Source organism: Ctenocephalides felis, unplaced genomic scaffold, assembly GCF_003426905.1.
Source record: "Ctenocephalides felis isolate EL2017-DRISC unplaced genomic scaffold, ASM342690v1 CF-g0.4_SCAFFOLD_01886, whole genome shotgun sequence".
Taxonomy (NCBI): domain Eukaryota; kingdom Metazoa; phylum Arthropoda; class Insecta; order Siphonaptera; family Pulicidae; genus Ctenocephalides; species Ctenocephalides felis.
This window is the reverse complement of record NW_020538040.1, coordinates 183114406-183140269: the sequence shown is the minus strand read 5'-3', so window position 1 is coordinate 183140269 and position 25864 is coordinate 183114406. Positions and strand designations below refer to the sequence as shown.

The 25864-nt window shown below is 30.9% G+C and overlaps 1 protein-coding gene across 7 annotated transcripts in view; it reads right to left on the bottom strand.

The window, feature by feature from the left end:
- Positions 1 to 25864, bottom strand: part of LOC113378179 (plasma membrane calcium-transporting ATPase 1) — a 128620-nt gene that overhangs the window by 2303 nt on the left and 100453 nt on the right. For 3 of the 7 annotated variants that reach the window (XM_026618705.1, XM_026618704.1, XM_026618706.1), the window contains exons 2-18: positions 16776 to 16947; positions 15533 to 15724; positions 15178 to 15467; positions 14890 to 15100; positions 13619 to 13654; positions 12263 to 12657; positions 11807 to 12046; positions 11493 to 11734; positions 11161 to 11425; positions 10912 to 11091; positions 10650 to 10844; positions 10371 to 10577; positions 9949 to 10147; positions 9666 to 9877; positions 9434 to 9585; positions 9081 to 9216; positions 3672 to 4228 (exon numbers count right to left, since the gene is read on the bottom strand). In XM_026618705.1, coding sequence (XP_026474490.1) covers positions 3920 to 4228; positions 9081 to 9216; positions 9434 to 9585; positions 9666 to 9877; positions 9949 to 10147; positions 10371 to 10577; positions 10650 to 10844; positions 10912 to 11091; positions 11161 to 11425; positions 11493 to 11734; positions 11807 to 12046; positions 12263 to 12657; positions 13619 to 13654; positions 14890 to 15100; positions 15178 to 15467; positions 15533 to 15724; positions 16776 to 16932 — 3618 coding nt within the window. In that variant the 5' untranslated portion in view covers positions 16933 to 16947 and the 3' untranslated portion in view covers positions 3672 to 3919. Of the gene's footprint in view, positions 1 to 493; positions 563 to 3669; positions 4229 to 5768; positions 5844 to 9080; positions 9217 to 9433; positions 9586 to 9665; positions 9878 to 9948; positions 10148 to 10370; positions 10578 to 10649; positions 10845 to 10911; positions 11092 to 11160; positions 11426 to 11492; positions 11735 to 11806; positions 12047 to 12262; positions 12658 to 13618; positions 13655 to 14889; positions 15101 to 15177; positions 15468 to 15532; positions 15725 to 16775; positions 16948 to 25864 lie in introns of those variants that run through there. The other 4 variants (XM_026618710.1, XM_026618707.1, XM_026618709.1 and 1 more) reach the window with 4 other exon arrangements.

Sequence of the window (25864 nt, the reverse complement as noted above, 5' to 3'; positions counted from 1 at the left end):
TTATGAATAAATAATAGTTATATTATAATAATAAAATGTTAAAAATAAATATTAACACAAACAATTTATTTAACATCATTTGCAGATGTTTGCAAATACTGCACAATGGTAATAAATATTTTAATCAACAATATTTGCAAGTATTTGCAAATATTATACAATTCAGTAAAAAACCTCATCTCATGGATATGTTACAAGGTACAAATATCATACATCATAAAAAAATAAAAAATAAATAAAATTATTATATCCATCATGGGTAATTAGCAGTAACGATGGCAGAATATGATACGGCAGGTCTACAAAGCACGTGCAATATTATACACTCATTTGATCGACTCATGTAAATTTTACTTGGTCGATCAAATAGAATTATTCTAATTTACACATTCACTCTACGTAGAAATCAAAGGGCACGGTAATAAAAACAAAAAATAGATAGAAACACTACAGGCCGTGCACAGAAAAGTTTTTTAGAAGAAAAGCGGCTTACAGCTTGGTCAGTGGAGCTCTTGCTGTACGGGACCGGAATCAAACGCTCTTGCAACTCACCACCTATCACCTTCAAGAGTAAACGATACCAAATTATGAGCAATCTGACTGTACAGGTCGCAGCCCGAGAACTACCAAATTACTTTTAAAAAATAAAAATCATTTCTAAGGGGGACAGCAGTAAGTAAGTATTCTCAATTGGTAAAGGAAACTCCATTTATCTAAGCATATTCAATGCAAATACTTTTATTACATTTATGCTCGGAGTTAATATTTACAAAGTCATACAGCCTAAGTTTCATATAGAACGTAACGCAATTTTATAAAAAAAATTATTAAAATCTTGACCAAAAATTTTGATAGTCGGTAATAATGATTAGTGATGTGCCGAATAGTTGAATCTATTCGAACCAAAAAATCTCGATTATTCGCAAACTAATACAGTTGTTAAAACCTTAATCATTTGATTCGAACTGGGACATCACTAATAATTATTTATTTAAAATATATCATTACTAAAATACTCATGTTTTTACCAAATATTAAATTGCACTTATGTTCTACAAGAAATTTTTATTCCAGTGCATTTAAGGTATGTACCAATCGGCTAAATACAATAAGAATATCAACCAGTAAACCACAATAGTTACTCAAATACAACGTAGTTAATTTTAATCGCCAACAACGTAGATATTTGGTTTTGGTTCGCTACGTCGCAGCTACGTTACTAAGTTTCATAGATTTACCATACAAAATGGCGACAAATGTGACACGATACACTCAATATATGTCGTATCACACTTTGTATCTTTTTGAATGCAAATTAAATTTAAATGGCATAATACACATTCTTATACAAAAAAAGTAAAAAAGCTGAAATGTTATATATGACGTAGTAAAAGTATATATAAAAATATAACAATTCATGTTGTTAAGTAACAAAGGCATTAGCATTATGTATTATCGTATTAATTTCGTATAAATGTCTTCTCGGTTACGTAATAGCTACGCGCAACGTTACAACAGTTTTACTACATTTTGTGGTTTACTGGGAATATCTTTTATACGAGTTCAATTTACAAAAAACAATCCAATTTAAACGTGTCATTACAGAATAAAAAAAATAAAAAACTTTACATGGATTCAACTGTATTTAATTGTATTCCTACATTGGCCGTCTCGAGCTGGTGGTTCATGGGGATACAGTATAACGTATACTAGTGCATAGTAACTACAAATATTTAGGCATAGTAAAGATGCGACTTTGCGTAACAGACATCTTACAAATCATTATATTTATAAATATAAATAACTCTGCGATAATTTAACTATAATGAATTTATCGAGTGTTACTGTTATGCAAAGTCTAAACGCACGTCTGTAAGTAGAGAAATATTATTGTTGTGTGCATGCCCTTAAAGAGATTATAAATATAGAAAAATGCAATATACTTCCCTCACAGTACGATATGTTTGTGAACAAACACGAAAAGAATGATAGATTGATTTGATGCAATTGTATAAACACTCAGTAGGACATGCACACATTACTACAGTGCTGGAATTCAAAACAGTGTCAAATTAGAATTGTACAAAGAAATGTGGGCATTTAAGAAAAGTGCTGGCAAATTCGAAAATTTTATGGGCAACGCTCTCCGAAAACATATTTCCACCTTTCTGAAAACAAGATGAAAATAATAAGACTGACGATAGATAGTGTAACCTTTGTAGAATCATCTGGGATCACCTACAAATCAGTTTAGAACATTTGTTAACGCGCATATCTTTGCAAGCACTGAATAAATGTAGTAGATATAGAAATCATGTGTGTATATGATAATTCACAGTTTTCTTAGAAAGTATTTTGTGTAAAAATGAGCAGTCGAAAAAGTGATGTATTACGGTTGCTACAATGATTTGGCAGTGGTAGTAAAATGTCGAAATTTTATATATCTTAAAATTCAAATAGTATTTACACATATACATGCATATTTTATTATTCTGCATTAATCGATCATAATTTACAAAAATAGATTACAATGTAAGTGGAAAATATCAGCGATCATTGCTCATCAGAGCAATATCAGCAACTCTATTTTAAAGTGTTATACACACAAAAACACTCAATTAACAAAATCGCAGGTGCATGCATTCAAATTCAAATTCAAATTCGTACATCTGTGCACCTTAGAAATAATTCGTGCACGTACGAAATCAATCAAATCAATCCGTACGTACATTGATATTAAATTTTGTTTAATTTAAAACCATGCACGCAGATTACTCATGTTTTTACAACAATACACAGTATGTACACTCAAGCATACTAATCAGAGTAGTAAACCGCCAAAATGATTTTTATATACAATTTTAACAACTTATGAAATATTTATAGAGGTCTGATACACCCTACACACGTGCAACACGCATGGCACAATCCAAAAACAAAAACATTTGATTAATATGCTTACACATACATAAAACAAAATATTAAAAAAAAATAGTTTCAACTAAAATCAATGTGTTATTAACTGTATAAAATATTAATTAAAAATAAATTTCTTTATTAACGTTTAATCAATATTAATTAAATACATTACAAAATTAATATAGCAAAATTATAAATAAAAAATATACTTTTACTACACAATATTAGTCCTGTTATTACTAATACAATCCAAACTGATAAAAATATGAGAAAAATAAAAATCAACAATTTATTATACAAATGCATACATAAATATAAAAATTATTATTTTACATATAAATTAATAATTCAACATAAGATTAACCTCATACATATAATAGTTTCAACTTAGAACTAAATAATTTCCTTGTTTAAATTGAATAAAAAGTTTACTACTCTGAGTCAAAATTTGCCAAATACAACGTTAACATATTATTATTATTATTTTTTATTATACGAATGCTTTTGGCACCCGGACCAGATTATAAGATCTTGTATACGCAATTGTACTAACGTTAGTACTTATGCATATAGAAATGATTTGTATTTGGTTTATCATACATTCATTGTTAAAGAAAATATATTATATTAGATTTGAACAAACTTCAAAAATTGTTTACATATACACATACACACTTTATGCGCGTTAATAATCTTATTATAAATAAATAGTGAAAAAAGAAAAATATATATATATATATATATTAATTATTTATCGTTTGTAAATAGTATGGGTATGTGTAGATGCGTACGGTAACTTAATCATGCTATTTTTCTATTTATATTATAATTGAGGTTTCGAGGTGAGTAGCGAGAGGAGAGAAGGTCGATAGTTAAGTACTGAGATATAAGTTAGCGGATTATTGTCGGCTGCCGGCCATCTCGGTGTGACCGATTTATTGATTACTAATCATAATCATAATCATAATCGTAATCATGTTAAGTCACCGACTGGCCGACACTAGATCCGGGTCTCGTGCACGGGTTTCGGAGGGGACGACGGAGAGGATGGTTTGGACAATTGTTGCAGGCGCCTCGCTTCCTCCTCGTTCTTGGGGACGGCCAGAGTGTTGGGCGACTGCGGCGAATGCCTCCAATTTGGATTCGGATTCGGATCCTCGTCAATGTACGCGATGTCGGCAGTCTGTCGGGGCAACCACATACCACCACCCCCTTGACTACGAGAGCTTCTCAAACTATGCATACTGTGAACTGAACGGCGCTCTTCCAAGTCCTCCAACGTCGATTTGAATGCCCTGACAACGCGTAGCTGCAAAACATAGGAGATGCGGGCACGCCCGTGAGGCAACGGGATACATGCACACACACATACGCACACAACACAAATAATAAAAATTAAATCATTAAATAAATAAAACAAAACAAACGACTCATAGCCGCGCACTTAATTGCGTTAAAAGCATTTGTTAACAAATCAAATTTCAAATGTAAATAAATAAATAAAAATCAAACACCTGATAAAACAAACGTCCTGTGTCAGTGCTCTATTTTTTTTCCTTCTCAAAATCTAGTGTTAACACAAAAACGCAACGAGCACGCATTGAATTGTATTGCATATTAATTTCGGTTTTAGTAACTATCTTGGCAGCGGTTGAAAATTTGGATATATCAATAACAGTTTACTTATCAAATATATTGAGTGTCATCCAAATTTTCTTATTAAAATCAAATTTAGAAATTATTGCTTTATCGAGATCACACAGTCAATCATATTATTTTGGCACATCGACTAAAATTATATTAATATAAAGTCGGTAACATTAATTGAAGATTAGTCATAAAGTAAATAGTTAGTATAAATAGAACGGTTAATGCAAACGATAGCTGACAGTTTTTTAATGATTATATATATATATATATAATTCAATGCATTAGAAAGAGAGATGATTTAGTAGTTACTGATTTAAAAGAATCAGTGAGATAGAACTAACACAGGCCACCAAGGCTATATATTCTTGGTTAGAACAAATAAAAAAAAACAATATAAATAAAACCAAGACACCAGTCGCAAACATACTAGGATGGAGATAGAGAGGATGGTCAGAAATGCAAGTGATGACAGTGAGCAAGCATAAGGAAGAGTGCATGGGGCAATCAATTGTATAACTGTCTTGTTAAAAAAAAAGTATTGGCGATCTGTACAGAAAACAATATTGTTTCGCCACGCATTGTAGATCAGCGACAATATATACTGCGCTGGATAAATATCGTCTCGCTGTTAAAAAAAAAAAACATATTTCGGTTCGTTCCCGACAACAGTACAGAATTGCTAGTCAGGCCGTCAGTCTCTGTATGCAGTATAGCATTATGTTACTTAAAGCACCTAGACAAAATTAAGGACAAGGCATTTAATGAGATAGTATAAGATATAGTAAAAATAATAAATAGATCCAATAATCGAGTTGGCTGTGTTGTCCATGAGGCTGTAGAATGACCTGTTACGACTGAAATTAATTTGATCCATTTACGAGGAGCAGAACACATATAACCACTAACAGAATGGAACCTTTGTACAGTAAAACAGGAGAGTATGAGTAAAAAACAAATAATATAGAAATACTGAAGTATAACACCCGCTTATGAAGTTACTAGAGGTAATACTAAATGTGCGTGCCGATAATCCACAGGCAATCCTCTAACTCTAATAATTAGGAATGCACCAATCGGCAAATAGGGTATTCTCTAAACAAATAAACAATCACAAGACATACGAATATATATAATATATAAATATAACCAATCATGATGCACGCATTTATTGAATAGCAGATTCTTCTACACCTACGTACGTGTTTGTACTGCGACAGGAATAGTTGACGCCCGTGACTGCCCTACACTTCTGTTTCTCTCATTGGTTCCGCCGGCTAATAAATAAATCATAAGTAAATTAATACGGCCCACTAGAACTCCTACTAATTTTTATTTAACTAAAGACAAAATCATAAAGTTCACAATGTGCTCTGAATATACAACGAGATAGATGCTGATGTGAAATCAATCGTTATGTAAGTACCTGTCTGATATACGGACATCAATGTCTAAACTGATTCTACAAAATTATTCATCAATTAACCCATTTTTATTTATTACTTATAAATGAAAAATTAAATCAAAATCGGATGAAGCAGGTATTAATTATTGAAAATAAATTGGAAAGATACAAATGATCGCCCTGCATGATGCTTTTAATGAAGAGTGAGAACATGCAAATTCGTAATACTAAGGTGACCATATTTTATTATTTCAAATCGTGGACAAAAACTCGTATAAAGGATTTAGTTAGCCGCATAACAACCTGTGTGTATGAGTGTCACCTATCCAGTGTGTCCACATTTGCTTTAATATTTGTCACTCTGAGTTAAATTATTGAAAATTTCAATGTGTTATTGTAGTTTTTAGTCTATTTGACTATTGATTATGATTGGTTAATCATAAATTATTTTGTGCAATAAATACTTGGGCGGCTTACTTACTCGTACAGCAGTGTCATTCGTGCGAAAAAAACGCCCTAACAAAAGCTACAAAATAAAAATTGTTTAAGTTAATTGTGAAGTTAATTGATATTTATAAAACTGTAATCTATCAAAATTAATGTATTATATTATATATCGCTTTCTATTTCTAAACTGCATTTCTAAGTTTTCTTTTGAATGAATCATTTTTCTAAAACCAGAATTACGGACAATAAGCACAAATCTTTTATATTTGCCTGAACTATAATTTTTTTCGTTTTTCATTGGATAAAATTATGTATAGTTTTATTCAAAATTAACATTTTAGAGAAAATTTTCAAAAATAAGAGACAACCTGGGCCAAAAAATCCAAATCAGAGACAAATATTGATGCTTATGGTCACCTTAATAATACTCAATGATTTTTTTAAAAGATTTAAGATAGATTATTCGTAGACTCTAAACTTGTGCATGAACAAAAATCGATACCTGCGATTCGATAAATTGAACGTTGTATATAAATAAACATTAGAATGTCCGTATATCAAAATCCACATTGCTCGCCAGATGTGCGGGAAATCAAGCATTACATGGAGTGATTCAACAAGATTTATTTGTGGTTATTACAAGTGAAATGAGATAATAATAGCTACGTAGACAAGTGTTCACATCCTCAGGACAACACAGCCAACTAAAAAAGGTCGATTAGAATAAAATAATCCATTGGAAAACCTATATTGTATAATACTTGAACGACTACACCATGCACAATGCACATACCGCAACTATGTAGTCAACCGGCACTTCACTATAGTGGAGATATGTTTGTTTAGTGAGACAACATTAGGAATAGTATTTACTAATCTGGTGTAGTGTATTTAATGCTGTGAAAGTATCATAATAAATACAAGAGGAAGAGAGGTATTACAATATCTGGAAAGTTCAAACGAGTTTTAAACTAATTCATATATATGGAAACACCATTGTCATACAGTTGATAGGAAGTTTAACCAGCATGCTACAAAAACATTTAACCTAATAGATGTTTCTAGATAGAAAGCATATTCTAGAAACCCCAACTTATGTAAAAGCCAGTTTACATTTTAGAGATTGAAGATTAGTACTGCAAAAATGCTAAAAGTTATTCAATAAAACGTCACCGACCTTAAATGTAGAATGTAGACTCTAATCAGAAATTTATCTTTTCGTTTTTTAATACAAACCATATCATCATTATAACTCGAACGATATTTTTAAGTTACTTCAAAATCAACACAATTCAAAATTCATGCTTTAGATATGCTGATATTCTGAACTTCAAATTATTACTGCGTTTAATATTAATTTTAATTACAATAATTGTTATGAATTACTAAAAGACAACAATACAATAAGTGATACACAGAAAGTTTATAATCATAGAAACATATAAAATAGATTAAACCCTTTTTATGACAAACATTGAACAAAACACAATTAAATCAAATAAAAAATATCAAGCCAAAATAACAGATTACTCCCAACAGCTACCACTGTGATGATTTCAATGTGTTCATATTGCCAAAATGTAAACACAGAGCTTTATACAATATACCTAACAAATGAAAATGTTCCAAAAAATTTTTAAAATACTCTGTATCGTAAAACTTTTAAATGATTACTAACTAACACTGCAATTTTAGTGACTGCTCACAGAGTTCAACATGATTTATATCATTTACACATTGTGTGCGAGTGTGATTATAAATATTATGTATATATATATATATATATATATATATATATATATGTGTGTGTGTGTGTGGCTTTTCAGAGGTATTTATCTAATAATAAAAAAACTCTAATAAAGAAAAATGACCTTAGTAAAACTGATAACTTTTGGAGTTTGTGTTTGACTGATCTTCAATGCATACAAATAATTCAAAACAAAACACAAATTAAGAAACGCTTTTTTTACATTAAACATAGTTATAAAACTAAATAACTAAAAAAATTAAGTAAAGCAATATAAAAAAACCTGTAAATTTAAAATGTAAGAAGAACATGATTCATCAGTAATTTAAATAAAATATATATATATAAAAAAGTTTGAATTACAACTACGAATTGATTTCAAACTTTTCTTTTTTTATTGTAAATGTTGATTGAGCATGTTCTCACATTTACAATTTTCAAGTCCTTTTATATTTCTTTGATTTATTTTTCTAGTTTATTAGATTCAAAACTATGTTTAAATAATAAAAAGTGTTTCCTATTTTATGAGATGAGTTAAACATCTCAAATGTTTTCAGTGTTAATAGTCATATTTCTTTATTATTTTTTTTTCTTGGATAAATGTCTGAAAACATTATATATGTATATATATATATACACACAAATGTATGTTTATTCCTTAAAATATGTAAAAATGTATGTTAATGTGTTTTTGCTAAGTTTTATCTAAATTCATTACATGCAGATATTTGCAACATTAAAATACTTATACAAGTCTTCAAATAAAAACTTCAATTACAATTATGCAAATATATGCATATAATATCACAAATTATTAATTATTTAAATAACTGAGTATTACTTTATATTAACTTGTTAATGGTAAATGTACTATTGATAAGAAGTTAATATAGGAGAAATTTTCAAATGACTTACCTGTGTTTGAAGCCTCGTAAGCCCTCGAATCCATAAGATTTGACCGGCTCGAGGTTTCTTATCAAAGTCAGCATCAAACTTCTGTTCACCGAGATTAATAGCTTCAGTATATTCCTCAGGATGACCCCTTCCCCAGCTGATTAACAATAATCACTTAGACAATGGACAATTATAAAAACGTTTTTAAGCTTAAAGCATATCTATAATACTGATATCATATATACAAATTATTTAACTTATAACACATATTCTTATATACATCACTAAAATACTGCATTCCTTATGAATGTAGAAACTAAAACTATGTTATTCTTGCATTGTAAGTGTTATCAAAATAAGCAAGTAACACTTACGAAAGAATTTTAGGAATCTTTCTTGTAGGCACTGTGGTAACAATTTGTCCCCATAATAGTGTACCAAAGCCGAAAAACAGACACCAAAGCCATTGCTCGAGATTCAGCCCTTTTGTTGAAAATGCCAGATCTCCGTATTGTACAATGACAACCTTTGAAAAAAAAAATCATTTTTCTATATCATCACATAAGCTATACAAAATAATCAGTTTTAGTCAATTATTTGACTTACATGTGCAACAGCGGTTCCTACCCAAATAGTGTAAAAAATTGGATTTGTAAAAATGCCTTCAAAAACATTACGCTGTCCATGAATCTTACGAGCATTAAATTCATTAAATAAAGTCATTAGTACAAAAGCATTAAAAATTACTGTAAAATGTTGAGTTGGCAATGAACCGTAGTCTGCTCCTCTTCCTGAGTCAATGTCTAAGAGCTTATCACCTGAAAAAAATAGTTTGACTCAGTTAATTCATGTTTCAAACATATAGAATAGATGATGAGATGATACTGACCAACAAAAAGCAGTGTGAATATAACTGTTAGTTGATATACAGATTGCCCAAGTATATTTTTCATCATGGTACGAGATATGAGAGGTTTGGTTCTTCCGTATGGTTTTCTAAGCAAGAGATCAGCTGTTGGAACTTCTGTTGCTAAAGCTAATGAGGCTAATGTGTCCATAATTAAATTAACCCACAACATTTGTACAGCCTGAAATAGAAATTGTTTCGCATTGAAATACATCAAATATCCATCTGCTAGATGATAGGATTTTCAAACATCATACTACACTGAAGTGGTTTTTTAAGATGACCTAAAATAACATAATGAAATATACTGGAAAAATAACAACCAAGTGTCAACAATCCATATTAAATGACTCTCAACCTTACCTTTTCTTAACCTAATCTCCAATTATTTATTTATTCCTTACCTTCAGTGGACTATCTTGAACGGCACACGCACCAATAAATGCTACAATAACTGCAACCACATTTACAGTCAACTGAAATTGTAAGAACTTTGCAATACTGTCATACACATTACGTCCCCACATGACAGCCTTAACAATACTGGTAAAATTATCATCAGTCAAAATAATATCAGATGCTTCTTTTGCTACATCTGTACCCGCAATACCCTGAATTAAAATAATATTGTTATCACAATGATCTTGCAGTTTACAATAAATGATTTTTCGAAGTTTACTTACCATGGCAAATCCAACATCAGCTTTTTTAAGAGCTGGACCGTCGTTTGTACCATCGCCTGTGACTGCCACGACTTCTCTGCTTTCACTGACATTGCTGTCGATAATACCTTTGACCAATGTGTATTTGTCAGTGGGCGAAGATCTTGCCAAAACACGTAATTTAGGCCACACTTTATCCAGCAGATGTTGTTGGACCTAGTAGTAAAAGAAAGTATAAACAAATTCAAGGTGGTAAAAGGAAAAAAGTGAATCTGATACTTACATCACCGTTGCTGTCTCTAATGCGCCTATTGAATTCTTTTCCTTCTAAAATCAGAAAATCTTCTTGGGGTTTCAATATTCCACATTTCGTAGCAATAGACCTTGCAGTGTTTATATTATCACCAGTTACCATACGAACAGTTATTCCTGCTTTTTGACATTTACGAATAGCATCAGGTACCTAAAACACACCATTACATAAATATACAACAATATTAAGTTTTTATATGAATTTGTTTTATGATTTTACCTCTGGTCTGACAGGATCTTCGATACCAACCACGCAAAGACATGTTAAATTATTTACTATGTTATCCTCATCATTCCAGTTAGGTTCAGTTTCTGCATGAACTTGGTTAATTTCGGCTTTGCCAGGCACAAAATCTCGATATGCAATTGAGATAGTCCTAAGTCCATCGCAGGCCATCGGCTCAATCACTTGGTGGAGAAGCCTCTCCTGCATATCACGCGTGAATTTCTCCAACCGACCATCGTGTCCGTAAATGAACGCACACCTGAGAAATAAATCACCAGGTTACATATATTCTGTATCAATCTTGAAATAAATATAGCCTGAATTACCTTTTCAAGACCATCTCGGAGGCTCCCTTCGTGAACAACCTATAGCCGCCGCCCTGCCTTGGAATAACTGTGCTCATTGATTTGCGTACTGAATTAAATGTATAAACTCGGGTGAATGATTCCTCTGTGATATCATCTCGGACGGCTTGATAACTTTTTCCAAGGCTTTGAACGAATCCGAGCAAAGCGCACTCAGTTTTGTTACCGACTTGCATAGGGAGCTCACCAGGGTCTTGTGAGGGCTAAAAAAAACACCAGCTATAAGTATGTAGTTAACGTTACCGTACAAAATCTTGATAGTACTATTTTCTTACCATTATTCGGGAAGTATAGGCAGAATTTACAGATATGCCTTGCACAATTAAATTACCAACTTGTGCAGGGAAGTCGGCAAAGCGCGCGCTCTTACATAACTTTTCACAAATGTACGACTGGACAACAGTCATTCTGTTCGTTGTGAGAGTGCCGGTTTTATCGGAACAAATGGCAGTAGCATTTCCCATCGTTTCACATGCGTCCAAATGTCGTACCAAATTGTTGTCTTTCATCATTTTCTATAGTAAATAACAAATTAATTCGTCGGAAAGAGACCATCAAATATTCGTGACATTATAATGAACCTTTGATGAAACTTAGCATGGTGAAAGATTAATTTTATGCTTTAAGGGATTCTTTTCCAATTTAAACTCTATCACCACGTAAAGTTTCATGAAAATTTTTATGCAAGTAAACTTGAGCTTGTCCCCATTAGTAGTAATTATTAAATTTACCTTAACAGAGTACGCTAAAGATAACGTAACAGCTAGCGGCAAGCCTTCAGGCACAGCAACGACCAAAACAGTAACACCAATAATAAAATGCCTCACTAAATCGTTAATGTAAGTGTTCTTCCATGGCTTTTCATCAATAACAAATGTCTTAATACAAAATTGCGTCATCAATATAATAACAGTGAGCATTGCAATAGTAGAACCGGCATATCCTATTTGAATGGCGAGTTTGGTCAACTTTGCTTGCAATACAGACTTTTCTTTCTTGTGTCCCTCGGATGGCACTGGAGCGCTCTCGACGTGGTTCTCATGTTCGACTTCCTGAAGAGCGGTCTTCGTCTGAGCCGGAGAGGACAGGTGACTGTTACCTGTCACTGGACCCGCCTCTTCGTCTCCTGGTTTAGTTTAATCGAGCGGTTAGCAGATGATATTGTCATAGAACGAGCACTCGTGAACCATTTGCTCTAAATGTCTCATTCGGACTTATATGAAGACTTTGCTCATGTATAGAAATCATCAAATTTTAAATTTAATTAATTATTGCTTTGTATATCGTTGACCAATTCTGAACAAAAGTTTTAAAGTCCATTATTATACATCGACAAAATCTTCACACACCATATAAATGAGCATTAACCTTTTCGCTACGATAGTGTTCTCCGCAAAATGACACAAGCCAGCAAGACGCCCAAGTATTTGTTATACAAAATACTTTAAAATTTTCCGAACATTATCAATAAAAAGTATTTAAAAACTAAAAATTACACTTTTAAACAACTGAAAATCATAACAAATTACAATTCTCCATAATTTATTTCTGAGTGATAAATACTGAAGCAAAAGTCGACACACTGGATGTCGTCTATAGACGACACTCGTTGGAAAAGGTTTATTCAAGATTTCGAGCTAATCGTTCCAGAGTTCTCATTCCCTTGGTCATACTTATTTCATTTAACATACAGTAAAATGCTTCAAGGTCCAGATACATATTATTATGTAACCGGACAACATTTACTGGTAGCCATCGTACTATAGGAAAATTGATACAAAAGGACATTTATATGCATTATACACATAGATTTTTTAAATATGTATAACACGTATGCAAACAAATTAATTCTTCTACAACATTTAACAACACAAGACACTAATCTACAAGTGAAATAATTTTGATTTATACCCAATATTATGAACCAAACATAAATTTATCATAACTACCATTAGTCTGAATTGTATTCAAGAAATTCTGACAGCATTTTACTGTATAATAATTCATTTAATGAATTTAACTTTAATCTCAATAATTAAATTTAACTTTTAAAATGTATGATTATATAAAAATAACATAAAAATCACCTGTTAAACTTTTCTTCTTCCGCATCTTTTTAGCTTCTGTATAAGACACATGCAAAACAAATATATTAGAAAATGAATAAATATAAAAAAATCCTAATTGGAAAGGGTACATTTATATATCATATCAAGTGAATGGGATAAATGCATTTTTATAGTCACATGACAAATTCAAATGTTCAGTGCCATTGGAACAATATTCGTCTCAAAGATACTAACAATAATATCATCAGATTCAATTCAAATCACGGCTGTCCAAATTATATTAAATGCTATAAATACTTTATTAATTAAACAGATGTTATTGTTAGTATTCTGCTAACTAACGATAAATATATTCATTATATAAAAATCAGAAATATTGAAATTAAAACAATTTACTGCTCAAGATTGTTAGTAGGGTCTATATTTAAATTTAATTATTCAAACTTAATAAATGTGGCTTAAAATTTATTTGATATTATTTTACGTCTTGTAAAAATTGTGCAATCAATTTTAACTACCCCATATAAATCTAAAATCAAATACTATAGGAACATATTCATATAACCATGACACAATTTTATGGAATGAAGACAAATCGATGCAAATATATACAATACAGATCTATTTACACTAAATAGATATTTAATATAACTTTGTGGGGTGGTACGAAACAATTAGAAACACACATGATGTGGAATAGAAAACTACCAGGGAGTATCATAATATAAATACTTATTCCAAAGAATTTTAGCCGAGATAAATGAGTTCGTAATGCCAAAATTTGAAAGACAGGAGAATAATCGTGTATATCATTAATAACGCTGCTCCTTGTTTTGTATTTGATAATTTAAAAAAATGTGATAGAATTTTTCTTTCATGATCAAATTTTAGCATTACGGCTTCAACCAAGTTTGTGTTTTATGTAAAATATATTGTATTTTACCAATATATGCATTATACATTATGTAATAATTGATATCAACATATACATCTTCAACAATTATAAACTGAAACACTTGAAATTTTGGTAAAAAGACAGTCATAGCAAGAAGATATTTCGAAATAATTAACATTTGTATGCAGCAATCTGACATAAATCATAGTGCATACATTACTTTATGTATGTGTCTTTGTGATAAGCTACCATAACTGAAAGTTTTCGAATCAACTGAGTCATATTGTTTATTATTATTATTACTACAATTTATTATTATTAAACTTGCAGTTACGGTAGTCGAGGCGGGTGATGAGATTATGAACGAAATCTAATGATCCTACAATATTGATACCTTTCTTCATCTTTTTGATCTCTTGTTCCTGTTGGTCGACTGCAGCACCCAGCAGTGTGAAGATGATGCCGGCCTGCGAGTTGACGCCGACGGCCGTCACCAGCATTTTGCCGCTGCCCTCCATGACGTGCGTCCCCGACAGGACCATCGGGTCGAAGGACTCGCCTTTCTTCACATGGTCGGACTCTCCCGTCAGGGAGGATTCGTCCACCTAGGAGGGAAAATGGTGCAATGAGAAATGAAGAACTAACGAAGCAACAATTCTATAAAAATATTCTCATAATTTACCTTCAGATCATTACTCTGGATCAATAAACCGTCCGCTGGTAAAAGATCTCCATATTTGATTTGACAAATATCGCCGACGACAATATCACCAACCGATATCTGTTTCACTTCTCCTTGTCTAATAACTGAAAATTTATGCTCGCCTTCAATTTTACTTTGCAATCCTCTAAATTGTCTTTCTTTTGAATAATCATTAAAAGCTGTTACTATAACTACAACTATGACTGAAACAAGAATAGCAAGGCCCTCGATCCATCCGTAATGTCCTTCGTCGTCCTCGATGGGCCCAGCTGGAAAAAAAGGTGTCAATCAAGCATCCAAACATAGTAATGTGGTGAAATAAACAGTAAATTACCCGAATCGTCGGCAGGTTGATAGAAAGATAGACCGAGAGATACTATGGCAGCTATTTGGAGAATAATAAGCGTCGTATCGTGCAACGCTTCCCAAACAAGTTGAAGAAATGTTTTTGAAGGTTTAGGTGGTATCGTGTTGGATCCAAATGTTTCTCTTCTATGATCTGTGTCTATTTGTGAACCACTCAGGCCTAGATAAAAGAATTATTAAATCATAAATGGAAATATCAATTATATAAGGATCCATTATTTATGTCATCCAGCAGGGTTTGGTTTGACAATATCAAATAGTAGTCATAAGAAAAAATAATTTTAATTAATAGGAAATGGTGATAAATAGATTTGGAATAAGTCATTATAAATGATCTAACTGATTCTAAAATATTATATATGGAATAAGTGGATTTATCAAAAGCAGCTCTTTGTATTGAAGGACATTTTTTTATAAAATCCACGTTTATGACGTAAAAACTAGCAAATGTTGAGAAGAAAATGTTTATCAGTGGCATTTTGATAAGTTGAATCTGAAAAATGTTGAAGTATAGTTGAATATTATTACTCGACTTTGATAAATTTGTTAGATTCACAATATTTCTATCTGATAAATCTGATAAATAGTTAATAAAGTACACTCATTAGTAATGCAAATTCCTGGAATCCACATTATGAGGTATTAGAGAAACATAGTATTTATTGAAAATTTATTTTATTGTAAACTTGAAACTAATCCAATATTCTAAGCTAGGTTTTAAAGCATTTGAGTAAGCATATAATTTTGCATTAAAAATATAGCATTAATCCTGATAAAATTTCCTATTACTAGCTCCACAAAAAAATACTCAGATTTCTATTATTACGCAAAATAATTCAAAATTTCAGTCTGGTACCGAACATTAAATCAAGTGAATAATAAAAACTCAAAGACTTTTTCGTTTCCATGTATATAATCAAAGTTTCAGAGTGAATTTTAACGTTCCGAGTAAATTATAAAAATCCTCATATGTTGGCACGCATCCAAAACTTAGTAAGAAGAATTTATACACATCAGAATCTCTGAAAATCCTCATAATTTAAAATGCATATGTTAAATTCTCATTTTTCTTCTCTGAAAGGCTCATTTTTAATACCTGTTCCTCCGTAAATAAACCTGCTGGTGAACAAAAACTAATGGGTCTGCGTAGTGACAATAGAGGAATGGAATTTTATTTCTTTATGATGTCGGATTAAATTGAAAGTAATTACCTTCGCTAGGTGATGTATACAATTTTTTACATATCTCTTGCACTCCCCCTAATTCGTTAATCTTGTTTACACCTTCTCTTCCGCGATGTTCCATTAACTCCCGTAGATGTTTCAAGGAGATCCCATATTGGGCTGGTCGCCCATCTATGGTGGCCATCGCTCAGTTTGGGATCTGAAAAGGAGAAAAGAATCGATTATTATCAAAGCAATTATTCTAAGCCATAAACTAATTAGTATTGTATCAATTAAACATAGATGTTTATTAGAATATGAAGTAACTAACACTGATGTCTTGATTTAATGTGGACATTTAGCACAAATTAATCTATAGATATATTGGTATAGATTTTGAAAAAAGGCTGACAAAATATTACGATTATAAAACAAAGAGCAGAATGGATTTGACCCACTTAACATTTGCACAATCAGGAGAAATAACTAACAGTTGACAATTTTCTTCCGATGTGACAAAGAAATTAGCAAACTATAATAAACAAGGATTCCAGAAAGAGTGATAAAATATCTGAAGAGTTGTTAAATAGAGAAGATGAAATTGATCCACAACGTCGGCTGCGAATGCGACTATAAAATCAACAGAAGATTAGATTGGGCCCATCACAAAAACTAATTTGTATCAAGTAACTAACAATTGCGGACGTTAAAAAGAAATTAGTAATCTATGGATCAAAGACAAGGACTCCAGGAAGACTGACAAGATATCTAAACAGTTTTAAAATGGAAATGTTGAAACTGACCTGTAAAATCAGAAATGAGGAAGTATTACGAATGCGACTATTGAATCAACAGGAGATTGGATTAGCCCATCTTTTGACCAGAAATTAAGATATAAGTAACAATTCTTGACGAGCATAAGAAATGAGTAAACTATGGATAAATCAGTATGGATCGGAGATACGGACTACAGAAAGACCGAAGAAATGTCTTACAATTGGTGAACATAGAATTGATCTTTAAAGTTGATTGAAACTCTTTAAATTGAAAAATATAATGATCAAAATATAGATAAATTGCATTAGTATAGAGAAATTTAAAATAAAATATTAATTTAATTAAAAACTGCACGTGGCTTCAATAATATTTATGCTACATTAGTCTATACAGAAACATAAAATGTTCATAAATCCATTTGAAATATTAGAAATATGAGGTAATCTCATAATTTAATTATGTTCCTGCTGGTTAACTCAAAAAAGCAATTACTATATTGAGATAATATTGGTCAAATGTTTTTAATTTTATATCTAATTGAATTACAATTTGTCTATTGAAGATATTTAGCAATTGTTTTGTTAATATATTCAGGTATATTAACAAAAGATATAGAAGATATTAGAGTAATTGTCCTTAATAGTTGATTGATATACTTGATTAGTATTTTTGACTGAGTTATTTTAGAAGCAATGCTCTTAAAAGCTGTTTTCACTTGATGTCATATTTTAGACCCACAATCTTAAATGAATATCACTACTGCTTGATATCATGCTGGGGGAGAGCATACCGAACCCAAAACCATCGGTTGCTAGACCAAGTGCTTACTCAGGCCAGCTACGAGTTTATTCTGAAAAACTAGTGGTGTATGGCATCGTGCCTTAAGTTTAATTTTTAAAAATTTTGCAATTTTTTTAAAAAAAAGATTTTTTTACACGGTTGATCCGTGTGTCCCGAAATCGTCGACGAAAATGTGTATCCGCACACACACACACCTACGGGAAGTTAAAAATGTCGTTCTTCAATTTTACGAATGTTGCTATATACCAAAGATTTAGAAGATATGGATAAGTTTAGTAAGTATAATAAATTATTATCAATAAGTAAATGTTATTTATCTATTCATCATAAAAATAATCGCGGTATAGATATCGTAACCAAACCAATTTCGGAAGGTCATCACCAAGGTGCTCCGAATAAAGTACATGATTGATCCGTATAGAATTGTGCCTAAAAATATTTGTAATAAAATTAAGTCAATTATCAGTATCCAAATAGTGTTTGTTTTAGCAATTTGTATGACGTGAATGTTTATAACAATGTTTGCAAATAAACCGGCCGTAAAGTTTAATTGAATTAAAATTTACGGCCGGTAGAATTCCTAAGGATTGCATATGTTTGGCGTTGAGAATGAGATGGTACTTTTAAAAATACTTTGTTGTATTCAAGAGTCCAAGAAGTGATTTCGTGGGTTTGTATTTATAGAATTTGCCATTACGAATTGTTTGTAACTCAATGCGGATTACTAAAAGTCTACTGTGTAATGCATAATAAAGATATATGAAATGTCGTAAAAGTTTATTTGTTAAATTGCCAAAATTAAGTATTATAAAACGACGAAACAATATAAATCTATTTATAGTAACTCCCCTCGGTTTTTGATTTGGAGAAAATATTTTTTTTTATAAAAACCAGAACAAATTATTAATTGTTATTTTACACAGGTTTTGCACTTGGGGTCCTGGGGTCAAGGTCTAAGTCTTTGAATCTTAGTCAGCAATGCTTGTTTCTCTATGTCAGCAATTATGTTATTCCCAGAAACAACTTTTCGAGGTATTTATCAAGAATTATATTACTCTCACAAAAAACTTTATTTTTTTTTATCAGAACTATTTTTAGTGCTCTATGAGCTGTTGAGATATAGTAGAATTATTAGAAGGCAATCTAGTAATATAATACAATTATATTATAAAATATTTCTTATAGTGATGTGATATTGCAGCAAAGCCCCGAAAAGCTATTTCCACTTAAAATCGGATTTAAGATGATATCTGGATATCAAGTTGTCCAAAATGGGGATAGAATCTGGACCTTATGTTTGCAAGACCAAAGCTTTTACCACGAAGCCAAGGACAAGCTCAATAAGTATATTATAAGTAATTTCGTCTACCTCGGTATCAAGCAGTAGTGTTAACAGTTTTCACTTTAAAATATAATCCTAATTTATATTTATAGAGGAAAGCAAAGTTGTGTTGCTTCCTAGAAGTGTCCAGAAGTAAAAAATATAAATTCAATTAGTAAGAACAATAAATAAATGACCTTCTAATAGTGCAAAGAATCTCTTTCAAAATATATGTTAAAACAAATTGTATTTTTAAAATGATCTCGTCTAGAACTCTATCAAGCGAAAAAGCTCTAATACAAACATTTGTTTTTAATATTTTACAAAAAAAATAAAAAAGTAAACTAGTGATGCATGGCATCGTGCCATAAGGCAAACTGCTGCAACTTCCCGTACCAAAAATTAAAATCTTTAAAAAAGCCTTTATAATTTTTGAAAAATTTGAAAAAATAAAATTTTTGAAAAATTAACTTTTTTGAAAAATTTGAACTTTTTATATTTTAAAAATTGTGAACTTTTTTTCTAATCAATCGTGCTGCATGGCTGTTTTAGAAAAGAAATCTCGAAGCGCGTAAGCGCCGCGTCCCAGTTTAACGGTTTAACTATGTTTATACTGTTTACTGTGGTTATATTGTTAATTTGATGTGCATATGTCTAATGATCATTTTTGACACCCAAATTGCATTTTTTTTCACTTTTTTCACTCGATCTGCGAAACAGCTAGACCTGCCTTCCCAAAAGTTTAATAAATTTTTCATTGTGTCAATATAAGTAAAATATTATTTGAATTATTGAAATCCGTTCTCTCAAAAGTTTAATTACAATTTTTGGCACTTTTTGCGTCGTATCTTCAAAACGTCTAGACCTGCCTTTGCCAAAAACTAATCAGCACGTCTCCTTATTAATAGAAATCGAATGTTTCATAAATTATTTAAATCGGTTGATCCGCATTCCCGAAATCGTCGATGAAAATTTGTATCCGCACACATACACATACATCATTTTTTATAAGGTATGCCAAAATGATCAGAAACCTCTAAAACGTGAAGATATATAAAAATGTTAATTTTCGATTTTTTTGCGATTACATTAACTTACTCCAAGACTTGGTTCTGGTCAAAGTGACCTAAAGTAGACGCACCATTTAAGAATCCCTAGATGGCCCTATAACCTAATTTTTTTTTACCATTTCTTGGAATCAATTACCATTGTAAAATGTTCGGCCCTGATCAGATCGCCTTCGGTTTATTGTTACGATAATCGTATTACTTCTTATTTATCCATAAAGTATTTTATGGTGCTGCCTAATGAAAGATTCCCAGATAGGAGTTCTATGACGCAGGGGAATCGTCACCAGTTTATTAACAGGCCATAGTCATAGCTCGGAGCTCAAATGGTTTTCTCTTCTCTTAATACACAGCATGGGAAACTTTACGAACTTGCGTCATTTACAAATCATCAAATCAGATCAATATGTCGTATAAATGACACTTTATAAATGCAATAAACATTGCATTAGTTATAGCACCGAATAAAAACAGTTAGGAGAGAAATGAGAATGTGGATGGAACCAAAAAAGGCAGCCAAACGACTACCTAGTAGTAATATCCATTTTCACCATAAATTGTGCTATAGTTAAGAAAACCAAATTACTGCCAAAAAGAGTAGCTCTTACTCAATCACATTACTCCCGACGAGAGATACTCGAAGTTGATTCGAGCAAACAGTAATTTGACATTTTATCAGAAAAAGGATAGTTGTTCAAAAAAAGGTCTAAGAACTTCTGGTCCGTTGAAGGGTTAGTCAAATAATATAACCATACAAATTAAATACGAGCTGACTAATTGATTTGCCTCACTTACGTTTGATGAATAAATTCGTATTGCTTCGTAGTGAATATATTAAGAATATTTATTGGAAGTACTTGATGTATTGAATACAAATGAACTTCTTATTGTAATATGTCCTTACATGAAAACGATATCGAAATTCCAAAAAAGATTTCACATTGGAAAAGATACCTATAGACAACTCAGGTGGATCGCACAGTTTTAGCATATGATTCAAAATGCAAAAGAAACAAATAATTATTTAAGCAAAATATAAAAATTATTGTATTTGTAATAATGTAAGAGTAATACGTCGAATAAAATACTTCCCGTAGGGTAAGTTATAGTAATGGGCCGAAAACCAAAAATGAAAATTTTTGCGTATCTTCACGTTTTAAAGGTTTCTGAACATTTCGGCATACCTTAGAAAAAATGGATGTGTGTATCTGTGTGTGTGTGTAGATGTGTCCGCAATTTTTTGTCGACGATTTCATTCAAAAACATTCGATTCCTATTGATAGGGAGATGTGCTGATTAGTTTTGGCAAGGCAGTTCCAGCCGTTACGGAGATACGGAGCAAAGAGTGCAGAAAATAGAAATCGAGTTTTTGAGAGAACAAAGTATCCGATTTGAATAATCTATAAAACATTCAATTTTTAATGAGTGGGAAAAGTTGTGTTTAGTTTTTGGCAAAGGCAGGTCCAGCTATTTTGGAGATACCGAGCTAATTGTGCAAAAAATGCCAGTATTTGAGAGAACTAAGCATCCGAAAAACAATTTCTTTGAATATTGAAAATAATTCGGATTTTCAAAATTTTAATGCGGTATGGGAAGTTCCAGTGCCTCAAGGTACAATGCCATACACCACTAGTTTATTTATATGTTTCGATACTAGATATGTGTTATCGTTAGCAGGATAAAATCTTCAAAAAAATGATAGAAACTCGGAATCGTTATCACAAAATTATAACATTTTAATTGAAAAAAAAAGAGTGCGCGTAAGGATCACACGCGATTGAAGTAAAACTTTTAATATTGTATGAGTAGGCAATTAAGATAAAAATAAAAAAACATCATATTTGAATTTTAAAAATCATCTTTTAATAATCATATAACATCAATAATAATAAGATCTCCTGAGCATCGGCACAGCTGTCCTACTGATATCAAGAGTTTGAATATGATGTGAAGCTTTCTTCCTAATTTTGTTACCTATCTTACCGGGAAATTCAAACCATAAACGTAGAAGTTCATCATCATCGCCACGTTCTATGTACACTAATTTTCCCACACAACCATTAGCTAAGCCATCACTTACATCAATATTAGTTGTTATTATGTAAAATTTATTCAGAACTAAAATTATTTCATACGGCAAAGCCCCGGTATCAATAACCGATTTTTTTGAAACTGCTGACGAATGTATGATTGTTGATCTGTCGCATGGCAACCTACATAAATATCCGTGGCAGTAGATATTATTTTGTCTTCAACGAGATTCAATATAAATTTATTATATTCCATGGCACATTTATTCTCTAAGAAAAGTCTTATTCCATGAGGACATAACATAAAAAACGTGATTCAATTAATGCAAGTTCATATAGGGTTTAGCGCTCGACTTACGCATGACATGACGCGATATGAGTGGATACTCGCGACATCAGCGCTTACGGCGTCGTAGTGTTCAACTACACGTTGGCATTTTCGTTGCATTTGTACGGATTTACACCCGTGTCGCGCCTAAAAATTTTTACACCCATATCGCGCCTAAAGAAGTTTTACTTCAAAAAAAGAACATTAGTTTTGTGAGATTGATTTCGTTCTAAGATATTTTTTTGATTATATATGTCATGCCTAAAATATAAATAATTCAGAAAAAGTAGGTAAGTAGTAAAATTTTAAAAAATATTGTAAATGTAAATCTGTAACATTACTTTCCTAAATACTGCAAAAATTATTTATGCGTGCATTTATAAATTTTTAAACGCAAATATACTATTTTTAACACATGACCTCATACAATATATAATATATTGTGTAAGGTCAAAACCGAGAAGTTCAAAGTATATATCTGATAAATAAAAAAATGTACGACAGAAATTGATTTGGTATTAATTTCACAAATACAATTGGAATCATCATATTTTAATATTAGTATATATATTTATTTTTAGCATATAACTTTACTAGTAGATATAAAAAATGTAATATATTTATTTATAAATGGCTTTGAGTAAAAGTTTTTAAATATTACTTCTACTTAAGTACAGTAATACAGTTGAGTGAGAGTAAAAATAAGTTTCTCTATAAAAAGTAACAAATAGATATGAAATTAAGTTTCTATACGTAGCAAAGTTCTAGTATTCTGTAAAGTGTTTTTGGAATTCACTATAAAAATATCAGACTATACTGATAACTAGTTTATTTTCTCAGAAAATTATGAGTTATTGATTGACCATATATCTGGAACAAAATGTTGCAATTTTCTCAAAAAGTTACTATACAATTTTTTTAAAAAATAATAACTAATGTATAGAGAGATCCTACATTTATAAATCCAGTCAAGAATAAGCAAAAATTAATGAAGTAAAAATGAAAGAAGCACCAGACCACTATGTATAAAAAATAATTGTAAAATCTAATACATTTGTTAGAACATTAAATAGTATATAAATTCGAAATTTATAGCATAGTATAAAAATAACAGAAATATCTAAAAATTTAAATATAAATAGATTAATATTTATTAATATTAATATTAATATTATTAATATATAGATACATAAATAGAATACATATATAATTATTATTCTATATATATCATCATTTAGAAAAATGATTCAAAAAATCGCACCATCCATTCAGAAGCAAATAAAAAATCAGTTATTTAATATTAGATTAATTATTTAATGGGCTATTAATCATTTCTTATTTATGCAACCATTTTCATATCACAGTACAAATATTCTTGTAGATTTTTTTCAGAAATATTTACAGTATATCCAGATTACAAGTCCGCGGTTTATTAAAATTATTTCTGTAACATCTGACTGATATAAATATGTATGACCAAAATCATCTGTCCAGAAAATATAACAAATATGAAAAGTATATCAAATTATTCTCGATGAAACTTAATTTGTTATAAAAATCTAGGTTATTCAGTAATTTTGTTGTCATGCTCTACTGACAACGCCGACAGGAAGGAAGTTTCATTTTTTATAAAATCGTCAAATCAACATATTAATGATTTGATAACTGTTTTAGACCTGGAGGGGAACAAATAATTATAAAAAATATGATGCCCATTTTTATTCTCGCATATGTATTTTTTAGAATCATTCAAAAAAGAAGGTTGCTTCTATTTCTCAAAAAACTACCATTTTTTGCACATTTAGCTCTTTATCTCTAAAACAGCCAGACCGGCCTTTGCCAAAAACTAATCACCACTTCTTCCCATCATTACGAACTAAATATATTTTGAGTAATTTAAATCGGATGCTCCGCATTCTCAAAATCTCGATTTATATTTCCTGCACTCTTTGTTTCGTATCTCCGAAACGGCTGCACCTATCTTTGCCAAAAACTAATCAGCTCGTCTCCTCATCAATAGGAATCGAATGTTTTTGAATCATTCAAATCCATTAACAAATGCACCCGAAAACGTGGACGAAAAATTGTATCCATACATACATACATCCAAAACACACACGCACACATATACGAGCACATACATCCATTTTTTCTGAAGTATACCAAAATGTTAAAAAATCTCTGAGACGTGAATATATGCAAAAAAAAATTTGGGCGATTACTATAATTCAATCTATGGAAAGTGAAAAAATTCAGAACGTTTATCATAATTAAAGAATCAGTTTTTTTTAAAAAGAGTAAGAAATTTAGTCACAGTTGACCATCCAAGTGTATTTACCACCGCCCCCACCATGAGAAATTAAAAAAAAAAAAATTTTTTTTTGATTGCACACCTTAAGTATGTACCTATAAGAATTCCTCATGTAACAGTAAGGCAACCCAAAATTTTGTAAAAATGGGAAAATATATAAGATCTAATAAACCAAAATCTATGTGGTAAAAAGTAATCGAATTCTTCTCCTTTTTCATTGGTAATCTTTCCATTTGTAGAGCAATAAACAGCATTTCAAGTTAATAAAAAATAAAACCTAAAACCGAAAATACACACATAGTACAGAAAATCGTTCTATTACTCTCGTATTGACGTCATGCTCTTAACACTGTTTCATTTAACGCGCCAGGTTTTCGCAATATTTGTTTTTGGAATCAAACGCACAACAAGTAAATGAAAACCATTACATTGACAACATTGTTAGCCTGCTAAAAAATTATTAATGGGCGTTTTAATAGACGGTAGATATATTAAAAAAAAA